Source organism: Volvox carteri (assembly GCF_000143455.1).
Source record: "Volvox carteri f. nagariensis unplaced genomic scaffold VOLCAscaffold_51, whole genome shotgun sequence".
In the NCBI taxonomy this organism is placed as follows: domain Eukaryota; kingdom Viridiplantae; phylum Chlorophyta; class Chlorophyceae; order Chlamydomonadales; family Volvocaceae; genus Volvox; species Volvox carteri.
In genome coordinates this window covers 227276-241618 of record NW_003307594.1, presented here as the reverse complement: position 1 = coordinate 241618, position 14343 = coordinate 227276, and the positions used below count along the sequence as shown (strand labels likewise).

The window sequence follows — 14343 nt, the reverse complement described above, 5'->3', positions numbered from 1 at the left end:
GAACTGTAGTGCCCTCAACCTTGTTTTAGCAAGCTCGTATAGCTCAGTCGGTTAGAGCGGTGGTCTTATGCATCGAGCAAGCCGCAGGTCCGGGGTTCGAGCCCCCGTATGAGCATCCGTACTTGTTATCTCCGAGGCTTGAGAGGAGGATAGACACAATCGTGAGAGAGGAATCTTCATATCAATAACTGATAAGAATACTATCACTAACATAATAAATTTGTAATATCCTAAGTAATAATAGATATGTAATAACCCAAGTAGATATCCATACGAACTCTAATGTGACCTTTCGAAGAAGGAAAATGCGAGGGTATCTGATGTCGTACTCCCGCCGCCGTACGTTGTAATACCTTTGTGCACGCACACCCTCCCGGCATCACTTCTCCCTCCTTCCCAAGACTTTAGCCCAAAACTCAAATAACACGTTTGTTTCTGCGAGGCAAATAGAAATATAAATTCCTAGTGCAAGCCAGTCCGTTGTGGTCCGATGGCCCTACTGCCCTGGGGTGTTCCCTCGGGGTCTGGGGCCCGATGTAATGCCTACTACTACTAAAATACAAGCAGTATACATACAAAGGCAGGAATTTGACAAAGTTGCAAGTGGATGGACAACGACCAATGTGCTTTTAAGCTTGTACTGTTTGTTGTGCAGTAATAAAGTTTACTCCAAGACCCATTAACCCGCGTGTGTCTTAGTCGATATTAATCGCTCCCTATCGAGGTTGCCAGTGTCTCAAAAACGTCCACTGGCATGTGGTTGGATGACCGACCAACGCGCCCTCAGGCACCAGCCCTCAGGTGCCATCAGGCTCACATCTCTGGCTGTACATTCAATCAGAGGTACGCAGTACGGATCAAGTTTTGCATACTTGGGTACGCTTCAGTCATCGACTGAACGCATCTTCCAGCCACGACCAAACCCCCCGTCCGCATTTCCGTGACTGGCCCACGCTTCGCATCAAACCCTCCTGTTATTCGAGGAATGGCCTTTCCGGCGACTGGCCGTGCTTGGTGTGGCTTGAGCAGCTGCATGTCCGGGCGGGGTTCCATTGCCCCTGTAGACGGACTTAACATCCCCCCCCCGCCCCAGGGGTTCTCGATTCCTTACCCCATCCCCTTATCGTCCCTGCTCCTACGTATGGGATGGGTAATCAACCGTGTCCTAGGGTATATCGGCAAGCTCGTATAGCTCAGTCGGTTAGAGCGGTGGTCTTATGCATCGAGCAAGCCGCAGGTCCGGGGTTCGAGCCCCCGTACGAGCATCGGTACTGCAAAGGCAGGTACATGATTATATCGATAGATAGAGGGTTAGATGTCATCTGAAAAAACTGATACTGTCTCTTTAATCCTGACATGCTAATCGGCACCGGCGCTGCGCCCCTTGACTTACTGAAATATGTTGATATCTTTTGCCAGGTACATGACATGAACCGTTTGACGTGCTATACACCGGTGCCTTTGCCTTCCCCTCGCCCATCTAGTCCTACCCCAACCAATTTCGCCTATTCTGCCCGTGTAGATACCACCCCTCTTAATCCAACCAAATACCTATCTAACCCTAGATTTCCACCCACCCACCCGCGTTGATCAATGAAATTCCGATCCAGTAGCTGGGTTCGCAGTAGCCAGGCTCGATGGACTTGGCCGCCTTGAAGTGCCGCAGCGCGGCTTGCAGGTCGCCTCTGCGCCGCTCCAGGATGCCGAGGTTGAGCTGCACCTTGGCGCTGCCCGGACACACCTGCAGATACAACCGGAAGGGTATGTATGGGGAGCTTCACTCAACAGGAAGCATATTACGAAAAGAGAGCAGCCACTTATCTATTTGTTAGTTGGATGCGGAGAAAAGGGTATGCGAGCCGTTGATTCCCGTGAGCACACTTCGTGTTTTAAACTAGTAATGTTACAAGCACCCCGTAATCGCATTGTGAAATCCAAGGTCGGCACTATGGGGAGATGTGGTCGAACACACGCACCAATAACAGCCCAAGGGAGGGCTAATCCTAGCCTACCTTGCCAGCGGACTCGAACAGCGCCTCTTCCGTACTCCAGTCCCAGTTTCGGTCCCATGTGCGTACGGCGTACAACACAAGTACGACAGCCGTGAAAGCGTAGGTGAGTTTCCTCACCGCCCTGCTCGCTGTCACGGCAGCTTTTCTCTGGCTGCTGTACCCCGCATTGCTCCTACGGTCAGCACACGGCCCCGAAAGCCGTGCAGCTGCAACCGCAGGGCCGCGGCTGGCTGGAACTGCAGCAGCAGCAGCAGCAGCAGCCGCAACCGCAGCAGAAGCTGAGGCGATGGCGCCGTTGCTGCTGTCCCGGACAGCGGCAGGAAGAAGGGCTGGCCCCGGGGTGGTGGTGCTGCTGGCAACCGCAGCTGCAGCTGGCATTGGTGGCTGCGAAGGCAGCTCTGTGGCCATCGAGACACCCTCCTCCTCCTCCTCCTCTTCCCGCACCTCCTCCTCTGCCCCCTCCCGGCCCTCGGCTGTCCGCGTCAGCATTGTAGACAGCAGCTCCGAAACCAGAAGGCAGAAACCGATGGAGGGAAGGTACAGTAGCCGCTCGCCTGTTGGCAAGAAGGCGGGTTGGTAAGACCCAGTATAAGGGGGTGGGGTTGCGGGGCGGGGTGGGGAAGTCCGAACCCGAAGAGAGCTGTGTGATGATGTGATACTGGCAGTGATAGGAGGTGGGGGGCAGGGGAGGGCGCGGCGACAAGGGAGTCCTACCCTAATTCGGGCCCATGCGTGGTGTGTGAAAATGTATGTGGTTGACGGAGTGTGAGGAGAGGGACGTCCGGTACCACTGCATTGCGCTGACACCCCTGGATTGCAGATGAACTAGACCCGATGGGCCTTCAGATCCAAGTTGAGGCTGCACACTCGGCATTCAGGAGCCGATGCCCCTGCCCCTGCCTCCTACCCCCCTCACCTTCTGGGACGCCTCATTCCCAGTCTACCGCGGCCCGTCCAGCCCAGTCGCTCACCCGAGCCCCCCGACGCCGCTCAGTTCCCTGCTGCGGTGGAAGACGGTGGAAGACCCCCCCCCGTCGCCACGTCTGCCAGCCCCCCATAACCCCCACAGGGTTCCTCCGCGGCTAGCAGCTTATTTACCCCTCTCAACCCCACAGATGCACAAACAACACCCCTATTCTCACCCCCCAAGCTTTCGCTCACCTATGAATGTGCCCACATAGAACAGCACGTTGGAGGCCGGGAAGAAAGGCCCCACCAATAGACCCGTCAGCACGAACAGCCGCCAGCGAGCCGCCCACAATCGCGTAGCAGCATCAGCACCCTCAGCATCAGCATCCTTGGCAGTGCCAACATCTACTTCCCCGCCGCCTTCCTCACACGATCTTGTCTGCCGCTGCTGCTGCTGCTGCTGCTGCTGCTGATCATCATCATCATCATCATCATCATCATCGTCTCCCGCCGCCGCCGCCGCTGCTGCCGACGGCGGCTGCAAGGCGCGTGCCGGCCGTATCGCCTCTGCCGGCTGTACCGCCGACGAGCTCGCCACCGTTACCGCGGCGGCGGCGCGGCGCCATGTCGCCAGCACACTCCAGGGTCTCGCCGCCAGCACCACCGCCGTCATACCCGCGTACAGCACCGTCGTGAGGGCGTTCCGCGGGTCGGCGAGCTGCGCCACCATGGGCACGCATTCGAAGGACCAGTCGGCTGCCAGATGTTGCGGCCACAGCAACAGCCCCGCGTATCTGGCATGTAGGTAGCCGGTGGTTAACACTCTCTCCATTGGGGATGAGGAGAAGGCAATGGGGTTCTCAACCTGGGGCCCGTCAGGCGCAGCCGAAGGGGAGAGGTGAAAGGGAGAGGGGAGCCGCCTCTGGATCAGCGGCAGGAAGGTTTCGGAGTCACAGGAGGAGCGGCGAAGGGCAGGACGCAAGAGGACAGAGGCCTTATGGAAGGAGGATGCGCACGGAGGTAGAGGGGAGAAACGTAGTTTGGCAGGTAATAGGGGCCACATCCAGCCAGCCAGCCAGCAGCAGCTGTCAACACCATCGCCCACCTTACGGTAGATTCGGACTAGCTGGTCCACAGCCACCCAGCTACGGAACCGGACGTAGCCAGCCCCCACAGCCGCCAACATTGACATTCGCAGCAATTTTGGCTCCTCCACTACTGCCCAAGACAACAAACGAAGAAGCCGTCGCCAGGCCGCCGGCCGTGTCGTACAATTCTCGGCATACGATTGTACGACCACCAATGGGACGAGCAGGACGTCCGCGGCCAGCATGCAGCCCAGCACTGTAATGCCAATCTCCTTGGCGAGCGCCGCAGCGGCCGCCAGCGCCGCGGCAGCAGTGACGGCGGCCCAGTGCGCCGCCACCGACCCACGGGTCCACCGCCCAGTGGCACGAGACGTCGCAGCGGCCTGAGCAGCGCCCACGTACAACATCACGGCAGGTACGGCCAGCGCGGCGCACAGCAGCTCCGCGTGGCCCACCACTCCCGCCACCGCCTCTGTGTGTACGGGATGTACGGCAAACGCCAAACCGCTGAACCAGGCGGGGATGTGCAGCCGCCGCTGGAGGCGAGCGCGTGTCTCCGGCTCTGCCGCAGTTTCGTCCCAGCGACAATGACGTGGCTCGCTCCTGGGTACGCTAGGCAGCGGCGGCACACCTGGCGCCGCGGCGGCGGCCGCCGGCTTCCGGCGCTGCCTAAGACCGACTTGCCGAGCGCTTGCCTCCTCCGCCCCCAATGCCCAGCTGCTGTTCCCCACCTTCGGGGTTTCTCCGGCGGCTGCGTCGCCGTCGGAGGAGGTGGGTCGTTGGGCCCTTAGTCTTGACACGTGTTGCACCCGCTGCTGCTGCTGCTGCTCCCGCTGCTGCTGCTCCCAACTCCGCCGTCTTGGGCGTGTTTCCTCCGGCGGCGGCCCCGGCGTCCTCGCCAGTAACAGTAGCGGCCTCGGACGCCAACGTAGCCGCAGTAAGTAGTACGACAACCTGGTGGGGGACGAGGGGGTAAGGGCCGGGGGTTGCCGGGGGAGGTAGGGGTAGAAGAGAGCGACCTGGCCAACGGTGGCGACATGAAATGGCGGTTGGTAGCGGGTCAGGTTCGCAATGCCTTAAGCCCCCCCTCGCCGCTGTTCCATCCGCCGGGCTAACTATCCTCCCACCGCACCACCGCACCACCGCACCACCGCACCACCATCCGCCGAGGCCCCAACCCCCGCTCTGCTGCTCACTCCTTGAGCCCCCGAAGGCCCACACCGGCCCGTACAGCCGCCCAACGGCCCCTAACGGCTTCCCGACAAGCCACCCTACGGCCCCCGGGGGCCCCTCCTTCCCCACCTCGTTCCTGGCTGCCTGTACAGCAGTACACTTCACCCAGCTGTCCGTACCTGCCAGCAACCCCACTTCGATCCGGCTCTACTCCGCCCACCTCCCCCCTTCCCGTCCCACCCGGGCAATCGCGTCCTCGGGGTGAGTTAGCTGCTCTCCTCGGCATCCTGTCGCGCCCTTCCTTCCAACTTTCTTCAACACCGCGTCCCTTGCCATGCCCCACGTCCTCTCTCCCTTCCCCTTACCCCTTAACACCCCCCTACATACATACACACACACCTGCACACGGCCGCGCTCACCACCGCGTGCACCACCACATTGCTGACGTGGAATAGCAGCGGGTCCAGACCCCGCTTGGCTGCCTCGTCCTCCTCGTACGGCAGCCGGGTCCGAAGGCGGCGGTCTGCGGGGATGGGTGGGAGGGGTTACACACACCCGGAGGGGGGAGGTTAGGAGGGCGGCGTAATGGGGAGGGTTGGGAGGAAGGCGGGGTGGGGTGGGGTGGGGTATAGGCAGGGGTTTACAAGGGGTTATGGAAATGTGACCGACCCTCGGATCTCTAACTGTAGTGCTGTGCTGCTGTTACTGCTAGTACTGTTGCTGCTGTTATTGCTAGTGCTGTTGCTGCTAGTGCTGTTACTGCTAGTGCTGTGCTGCTGTTGCTGCTAGTGCTGTTGCTGCTAGTGCTGTTGCTGCTAGTGCTGTTGCTGCTAGTGCTGTTGTTGTTGGTGCTGCTACTGGTGGTGTTATTGCTGCTACTGCTGCTGTTGCTAATCCTGGTGCTGCAACTACTATTGCTGCTACTGTTGCTGCCACTGCTACTGCTACTACTGCTGCTACTACTGCTGCTACTGCTGCTGTTGCCCGGAAGCACCTTCCATATGGCCGCCTCCCTGTCTTGCCCCCTCGCTTCCCCCCCGGGTGTCTAAACGGCCATTGCTGTGCGCGCGTGTGGGTGTTTTCTCCCTGTGCTGCTCCCCCATCCTCTCCCCTGCAATTGTTACAAGGGAGACCGCAGTACGACAGTCCACTGACAGAGGCGGACCAAAGGGCCAACCCCCCCTATGCACATGTTCCCGCTTTCCCCACCAAGAGGGGGCTGTTCCGCCACATAGCGAACACACACCGCGGACAGCGGAAGGCGAGGTGGCGATGACGGCTTGTGGGGCCCCTTCTCCGGAGGGCCTTGCGGAAGAGTTGGCTCGGACAATGGACCAGCCGACCCGCCCCTTCCACGCCCAACCGCTACCGGGCCCCCTCCAGCCGGCGCCCCCCCCCACCCACCCAGCCACCTCCTACCGGCCTTACCCCTACCGGCTAACCGGCTAACCACCCACCTACGACACTGCTCCGCCAGTGCTCCGGCAGCGCCCCCCAGATCTTCCGAACCATCCGGAAGGAGAGCACCGTGAGCGGCCGCCAGGACTTGTGGCTCTGTTCGGAGGAGATGCGCTGACCCCTGTGCGTACATACATACATACATGAATATTTACATAGATCCCGGGATCGAGACCTGTCAGGGTCGAAAATCCTTCCGATGGTGGAAGGTAAAGTGGCCCTAGTCGATGGACGGTGGTGACCTGGGATAAAGTGATCTTGCGAGCTGACCAGGAATGGAGTTGAGCCGCCGTCGATCCGGCAGATTCCGTTGGATGCCGGTGGTGGCTGCGGAACCTGAGCGATCCACTGAGAAGTTGACTAGGGTGAATGGATGAGGGTGCCTCGAAACACCGTGGAAGACAGGGTTTCGCCGGGTAGCGGCCATGGGTGAAGATACGCCCCCCTGTCCCACACATCATACATGCATGCGCGCATGGATGCATGGATGGCTGGATGTAAAGAGGTGGGCGTGGGGAGGTGGCGCAATCAGGCGGGTTGGGGGAGACTCGCTCACTACGGATGACGATATCATGTGCTTGTGTCGGAGCCATGGAGCCATGGAGCCGTGCAGGGCAGGGACGGCACAGGGGCAGTTCGGTTCAGGGCAGGGGCAGTGTGGCCCTCACCAGAAGTCATGGACCAGGAGGCTCCACAGGGAGTTGGAGTCGTTGGTGACGTCGCCATTATGAATCTGCCCGAGGAGGGTGTAGGGCACGGTGCTGGTTCGATGTCGGCCCGTGTGGCGCAGGTAGGGGGGACCGAGGCTCCGGGGGACGCGCATGACGGCCATAATAGTAATTGTATGCATGTATGTATGCAGATTTGCAAGGTTGAATGGGTCGGGTGGCGGAGGCGCAGATGGACTCTGTCCCTGGGTCTGGCGAGCTGGACGCGGACGGCCGGCGTCGCCATCGGTCAACGAATGATAGGTAACAGCTCAGGACCGCGTTGGAATTTGCGGAAAGTTTCCGAGTGTGAAAACATAATCCTCCAAATTCATGGATTTTATGTATGGCAATTGCATGCGGTGATGGTGGGCTTGCTACTGCGACCGTCCAACTTCCCGCACATGCGTAACGTCCTGGGAAAGCCTTATACCACATCTGACCTTGATGACTACCAAATTATGAAGTCTGCAGGTGGCCATGTAACGCAAGAAATAAACTCACCACAGCGAAGCTGTCGTCAAACGCAAAGTTCGCAGGGATGGTGTTCAAGTACACAATGACAGCGACGACGGCGCATACAATTCCACCGGCTGCCTCCGACTGCATGATTCGCCGTTTGGACGATCCGAGCTTTTGGCCAGTGACGCAGGCGTCGTTAGCACTCACAGCTAGAGCACAGGTTATGCTCAGTTAATTATGAATACATCAAGAAGCTCTGAGCTGCAAGCAAGTTACCTGTTCTCTCTGTGAGAAACGGTCCCGGAGCGGACTCGGAGCGCGTAACGAACGCCTCCTGTATGCATCAATTTCTTAAGGAATATGCTCGTGTAAGGATTAAATGCCTCGTTTAGCTAGTATGATGTGGTTTTAGTGCTACCCAGGAGGGCTGTACCTTGACTGCGACTGGCCGGTTAAGGGCACTGTATTGAAGTTCTTCGTATCATCAATCGCAAAAACCATTATCAGCTTCTACGTGCTTTCCTATCATGTCCTGGGCTGCCGTCGCGAAGTCGGCGACGGCGCCAGCCGCCCCGACAGAGGCGCCCCCTCCCAGCGCAACGGAACGCATAGCTGTCATAGATGCAAACGCAATTATTAGCGGGTTGCGCTTAGAGCTCCTTGCAGACCGCCTCTGCACCATCCCCGAGGTCATCGCGGAGGTTCGAGACAAGCAATCCCGCACCTTCCTGTCGACCCTGCCTTTCTCCTTGGACATCCGTGAACCAAGCGACGAATCTATCCGAGCAGGTCAGCATCCAGCTCAACTTCTTCACCGTCACTTGCTCGCAAACTCGCTCCGTGCATCTGACCTTACGCAAACACACTCCCCGCTGGCGCATACAGCCTCGCTCACAACACCATTTTACAACATCCACACGCCCGTTCCTGCATACCTGCATCTCATCATGCCTCCAATCCACATGGCTCTGAGAAATAGGGGCAGCCTCCCCCTTCAGCCCCTTCCCCAACGCCTCCGCCTCCCTCCCCTCTCCCCCTTCCCCTCCCCTTCCCGCCCGCACCCGCACCCGTACCCGTACCTGCATCCTTAGTCCAGCGGTTCGCCCGCGAGACCGGCGACATCCACTCTCTGTCCTCCGTGGATGTGAAGCTGCTGGCTCTGGCCCACACCCTGGAGGTGGCGGCGCACGGAACCGCGCACTTGCGGGACCACCCCGTGCAGGTAGCACTGGGGGGAGAGAGATGGAGAACGGGGAGTGTGTGGGGTGGTGGTCGTGGTGGGAGAGAGGGTAGGGGGGGGGAGAGAGGGTATAGGGGGGGAAGATGGAGGCGAGGGGAATGGCCACGCCCACTCGCTGTGGGGCAAACTGGAGGCGAACCGGGGGGCTCTACGACACGAAGGACCACACATGCGATTACCGTTATTTACAGTTTGTAATTGTAAATAACCGACACCCATCAATTGCGCTTCGGGTGAGCAAGCGGGGCAGTACGGGCAGTGGGACTGAATACTCAGGAGGGGCCAGGTCCGATACGCGGGCTTGGAAGGGTTCACGGGGGTTCACCGCAGCCCGCCCCGTCACCAGGCCGGGCCATATGGCAGGGAGCCAGCGGGAGCCACCAGACGGCGGCGGCGGCGGCCATCGGTATTTCCCTTCCCCTCTCTTCCCTTTTTGCTTTCACCCTGTTTTGCCTTCACCCTGTTCTGCCGGCGTATACGCCGTCCAACGCGTCATCCCGTCCCATGCGTCATCCCGTCCAATGCGTCACTAGGTCATCTCGTACGACACCACCTGTGTCGTCCTACGCCGCCTTTGCAATTCTTTATTACTTCCTGACTTTTCTTCCATTTTCATATAGTTTCTTTAGGTTTTCTCATTCCAGCTTCCCCGGTCAGCAAGTTTTATACGCCTTTTCAGCAGCATCTGCATGAGTTTTTGTTTTTTCCGTTCGCTGCTCACGATTTTGCCACCTCTCTGCCTCGCATGTGCCTTTGCCCGCTGCTCCTGCTGCCTGGCCAGGTGAGTCCAATAAGGTGGTTCGAGCTTCTTTGGTATTTCGCGTTGGCGTCGGTAGGCTAGCCGGAATAGTTTAGTTTGGGTCGGTCGGGTCAGTCGCGCGTTCTAGTTTTTTTGGGGGGTTGGGAGGAACACTTGCATACCGGCAGCCCTTCAGTATCAGCAATGCAGCTTTCTCTCCTGGTCAGCAACTTTACGCAACTTCTACGTCAAAAAAAAATTTCTCGCCGCCTTCACTACTTTTTCTACACCTACTAGTTTACGGTTTGGCTATATTATTTCTGGCGGCTTAGGTAGGTAGGACTTCCTACTTCTACGTCAAATTTTCATCCCGAGGTTACAGTCGTCACCCCGAGGTTACAGTCGTCACAGTCGCCACGGACGCCTTTCGGTCAGTTCTTTCGGTTGCTACTTTCTTACTCTGGCAGCAGCTTAAATCGCGTGTGGTTCGTCTTTCCCCTCTCTTCCCCTCTCCCTTCCCCCCGCCTCCCCCCGGACTGGAAAGGCCCGTCCCGTTGGGCAGTTCCTTTCTCTAACGCCCACACTCTTGACCCCGCCCGCCATCACTTGGCACTTGGCTTAAAGCTCTACCTGCCCTCGCTCCCTCTCTTCCGCTCCGGTCTTCCGCTCTCTCCTCCTCCTCCACCTCGTTCTCTTCTTGTCGTCTGGTTGTCGTGACGGCGGTTGTGCGCCGGCGGTTCTCAGGTCCGCACTCGTCCCAAGCTCAGGTCCCGTCCCCGGCCCCTCCCCGGCTGGGGCCACGTCTCCAACCCCGAGGAGTGGAAGGTGGTGGATGAGGCGCCCGAGGAACTGCTCACGAACGCGACGGGTAGGTTGTACGGCGTTTTCACTTCTCTGCGGAACAGATGTAGCGGTTGCTGCTGCTGCTACCGCTGCTATCGGAGCTGTTGATATCTGGGTTCTTTGCGTCGCATTGAGGGTGCTGGAATTCAGTGGGCCCGCAGACTGTGTGTGTGTGTGTGCGCGTGTCTTAGGCGGTGTGGGGGGCCCGGGTAGGGAGGAGGGTGGTGTGGCGGCTGGGCTAAAATAGGCGGGTTGGCGGGTTGGGACGGGGCCGGTGGGAAGGGTCCCCACCTGTGCATGCGTGTGTGCATGTGTGTGTTTGGGGCCCACGGCCGCACGCTTGGGACCGACCTCACCCGCATGCCTGTCTCCAACCTCACCCCCTTCTCGGTCTCCGCTCAAACCCCTCCCTCTCCCCCTCCAACTCCCCGGTCCCGGTCTCGGACTCCTTATGCTTGGGACATCGGTCGCAGCTGATTTCCCCCCTTTCAGTTCTGCATCCCTCTGTAATTCCCTCTTCCCCCTCTCCCCCCTCTCCACCTCCCGTTCCTCAGGGGGTCAGAGCCGCATCATCGCAGCGGTGCAGTCCCTGTCACTGGGGGAACCCGGACACGGGCTCGAGTTAGGGCTAGGGGTAGAGGGGGCAGGGGGGATAGCGGCACCTGCAGCACAGCGGCACAACGGCCTCCAGCAACTGCTGCCGCTGCCGGGGTTGCCACTGCCGCAGCCGCAACCGCAACAGACTTTCGCTGCCGCGGCGGCGGCGGCAGCTGCTGCGGCGGCACCGGACGGAGCGCTGTCGCCTGTGGAGCAGCCGCAGCAGCCGCCGCAGCAGCAACAACAAGAAGCTGAGACGCATGGCGGGGCAGGAAGTGTTGAGGATGCTGGTGTGGGTGGGGATGGCGGTGGCGAGATGGAGGAGGAGGAGCAGCACGGTGGCCATGGTGAGGAGGGGGAGGAGGAGGAGGACGACGGAGGCTGGGAGACGGCGTGCAAGAGCCGTAACGTGGCGCGGCGGAAGCAGCGCAAGGCGCGGCGGCACCAGGCCTGGCTTGATCGACAACAACAGCAGCAGCAGCAGCAGGTCGTAGCAGGTGGCCCTGCTCCTCCCGCCGCAGAGGGGAGTGCGGCCGAGGAGGCGCCCTCGGCATCCGGTGGGGCGGGGGACCGGGCGCCGGCCGCACCAGCACCCGCACCAGCTGCTACGACGGCTCTGGCACCATCCCAGCAGTCGCAACAGCAGCGGCAGCAGCCGCAGCAAAGCTTAGGCGAGTCTCCGGGGGCCGTTGCCGGTGACGGAGGAGGAGGAGGTGGAGATGAGGGCGCCTGTGCGGTCTGTTGTGGCGGTGGCTCAGTTCCGGATGGAGCTGCGGTGGAGGGCGGGGAGGGGGAGGGGGAGGGGATTGACGGGGAGGTGCATGAAGAGGAGCGCGAGGAGGAGGAGGGCGAGGAGGAGGAGGAAGGCGAGGGGGAAATTGAGGGGTTGGAGCTGGTGACTGACGATGGGTACGATGACGAGGAGGAGGGGGAGGGGGAGCTGGGGGAGGCCGAGGAAGACGGAGATGGCGTCAGCGAGGCTGGTACGACAGCTACTGGCGTTACCGACGTGACGGGGACGGTGGCGACGGAGACGGAGACGTTGGCGGCAGCTTCAGTGGCCGGTACGGATTTGGAGCTGCTCCCTAACACGACCTCGAACGTGTTCACTGTGACCGCGGATTTCGCGATGCAGAACGTGATGTTGCAGATGGGTCTGAGACTGGTCAGCCGGGACGGGAAGCAAATCACCAGGTGAGGCACCTCGGGCTGGGGGGAGGGGGAGGGGGGAGGGGGAGGAAGGGGGAAAGGGTAAAGGAGGTAAAGGCCGCGTGCTGGAGTGTACCTGTTATGGGCTTTAGAGCCGGGGTTGAGGAGCAGGGAGCGGGGAGGGGGGAGGGGGGATGCAACGGGGGGAGGGGCCGGCGGTAGGGGAGGGGGGAAGTAAGAGGGGTTACTTGCTCATCCGGGAGCTAGCAGCCAGAGCAGTCCTGAGGGCTCCTGGTAACCGGATCTCGCCTCCAAACATATGCCATATACGGCAGGCGGCTGGCAGAAGTTAAGGCCTGACTTCTGCTCCCAGTCGACCCAGTCGACCCGGGTTCAAATCCGCCTGCCGGCTCCTCGGGTGTTTGAGGAGTGATGAAATGGGAGGTGGCCCCCCATCATATGGACGGTGTAGGACGTGATAATATCAACTTGCGAGCTGACCAGGAACTAAGTTGATGCGCCGTTGATCCGCTAGATTTGGTTGGATGCTGGTGGTGAGTTGCCGAACCCAACGAATATATTCTGAAGTCGGATGGGGTGACGGATTAGGGTGCCCCTCTAGCAGGGGAGAGCAGGGACTGCCCCGGGAAAGGGGGCCGCTGGCGAAGTTAACCACCCTGTAACAACATACATACATATACACCCAGCGTGCTGTTTCCGGTACATAGCCCCCTTGACCTCTGCCAGGGGCTGACAGCCGTCACCCTCACCCTCCATGCTGGGGTGCTGGGTGCATTTAGGCCCGTCTCTCTGGACCCTCTAGAACACCTACCCAGCCACGCCGACCGCTTTCCCATACGCCCATACTTTGCCTGGAGTGGGCCTTAACCTCAGCTCTTTACCTTCCAACACAAACAAACAAACAAACAAACGTCTTGCCGAACCCCGACTCGCTTCCTCCTTTCACTGCGTCCCCGACCCCGGTTGCTGCCAGGGTGAATCGTTGGGCTCTCCGCTGCTCCGCGTGTTTCTTCGTGACCAAGGAGGCGGGTCGGCTGTTCTGCCCCCGCTGCGGCAACATGACCCTGGACCGCGTGGAGGTGACGGTGGGGCCGGGGGGAGCCGAGTTCTTCGGTGTACGGAAGAAGTTCGTACTGCGGGGCACCCGGTATTCACTGCCCAAACCCAAGGTGAGAGAGACACCGGTTGGATGTCACCGCAACACCACACCACACCACACAACCAAGGGGGAGGGGGGGTGAGGGGGGCATTGTGAGGGGGAGGTGAAACGTGTATTTGCATTTACATCTGCTCATTCGTTGTTGGGGTTGTACTTGGTCACCGTTGTTGGTTTGCTGCGCTCAGCGTTCTTCCCGTCACGTCTCTGCGAGTCCAGAGCTCTCGTGCAGCCCGCACCCGCACCCGCATCGTTTATCCTCACACGCTCACAGTACCTACCTCGCCTTCCTACCTCACCTACCCACCAACCAGGGCGGCCGCGGCGCCCGCTCCAATCCAGTGCTCCGAGAGGACGTGTTCCTGGCTCGCACCGGCGGCCTGAAGCCCCGGGCTGGCGGGGCGGCCAAGAAGGCGGCGGCAGCGGCCGGGGTTAGTGGCGAGACGGCGGACCCACTCGCCCCGGAGTTTGGCAGTGAGAGCGGGCACCGGCAGGGCGGCAGGAGCGGCGGCGGGCGTGGAGGCGCGGTGAGCTCCGGGTTCGCAGGCTCACTACCACCACATGTCGTGGTGGGGCTGGGGTTTGAGTGGTGTGGGATGAGTGGGGGTTTGCTTGGGAGGTTACCCGGGGGGGTTGGGGTGGGGGGGGAAAATACCCTAAAACCCCTCTCCCCGTATCCTCGCCTCCCTCTCCCTCTCCTAAACAGCTTCAGGATTCCCCGCTTCCTTGCGTCCGTCGGCACCTCTCTGCACATCCTCATTCTGTGCATGCAGCTGACCCTGAAGACAA

At 60.3% G+C, this 14343-nt stretch overlaps 2 protein-coding genes across 2 annotated transcripts; one reads left to right on the top strand and one right to left on the bottom strand.

The window, feature by feature from the left end:
• Positions 1-1215: 1215 nt before the first annotated feature.
• VOLCADRAFT_119052 (uncharacterized protein) lies at positions 1216-7956 on the bottom strand (the record flags this gene model as incomplete). The annotated part of the gene is made up of 11 exons (XM_002955336.1): positions 1216-1271; positions 1582-1741; positions 2013-2218; positions 2457-2566; positions 3155-3495; positions 3526-3786; positions 4027-4963; positions 5582-5705; positions 6640-6761; positions 7309-7373; positions 7852-7956. 11 exons carry the CDS (start codon positions 7954-7956, stop codon positions 1216-1218), a joined length of 2487 nt encoding a protein of 828 aa, XP_002955382.1.
• A 380-nt stretch (positions 7957-8336) lies between these two features.
• VOLCADRAFT_119051 (uncharacterized protein) lies at positions 8337-11265 on the top strand (the record flags this gene model as incomplete). Its single annotated transcript, XM_002955401.1, has 5 exons — positions 8337-8598; positions 8901-9031; positions 9831-9881; positions 10533-10656; positions 11186-11265. Coding segments are annotated over 5 exons (648 nt in total), but the record flags the coding sequence as incomplete, so codon positions are not given.
• Between the last annotated feature and the right edge of the window lie 3078 nt (positions 11266-14343).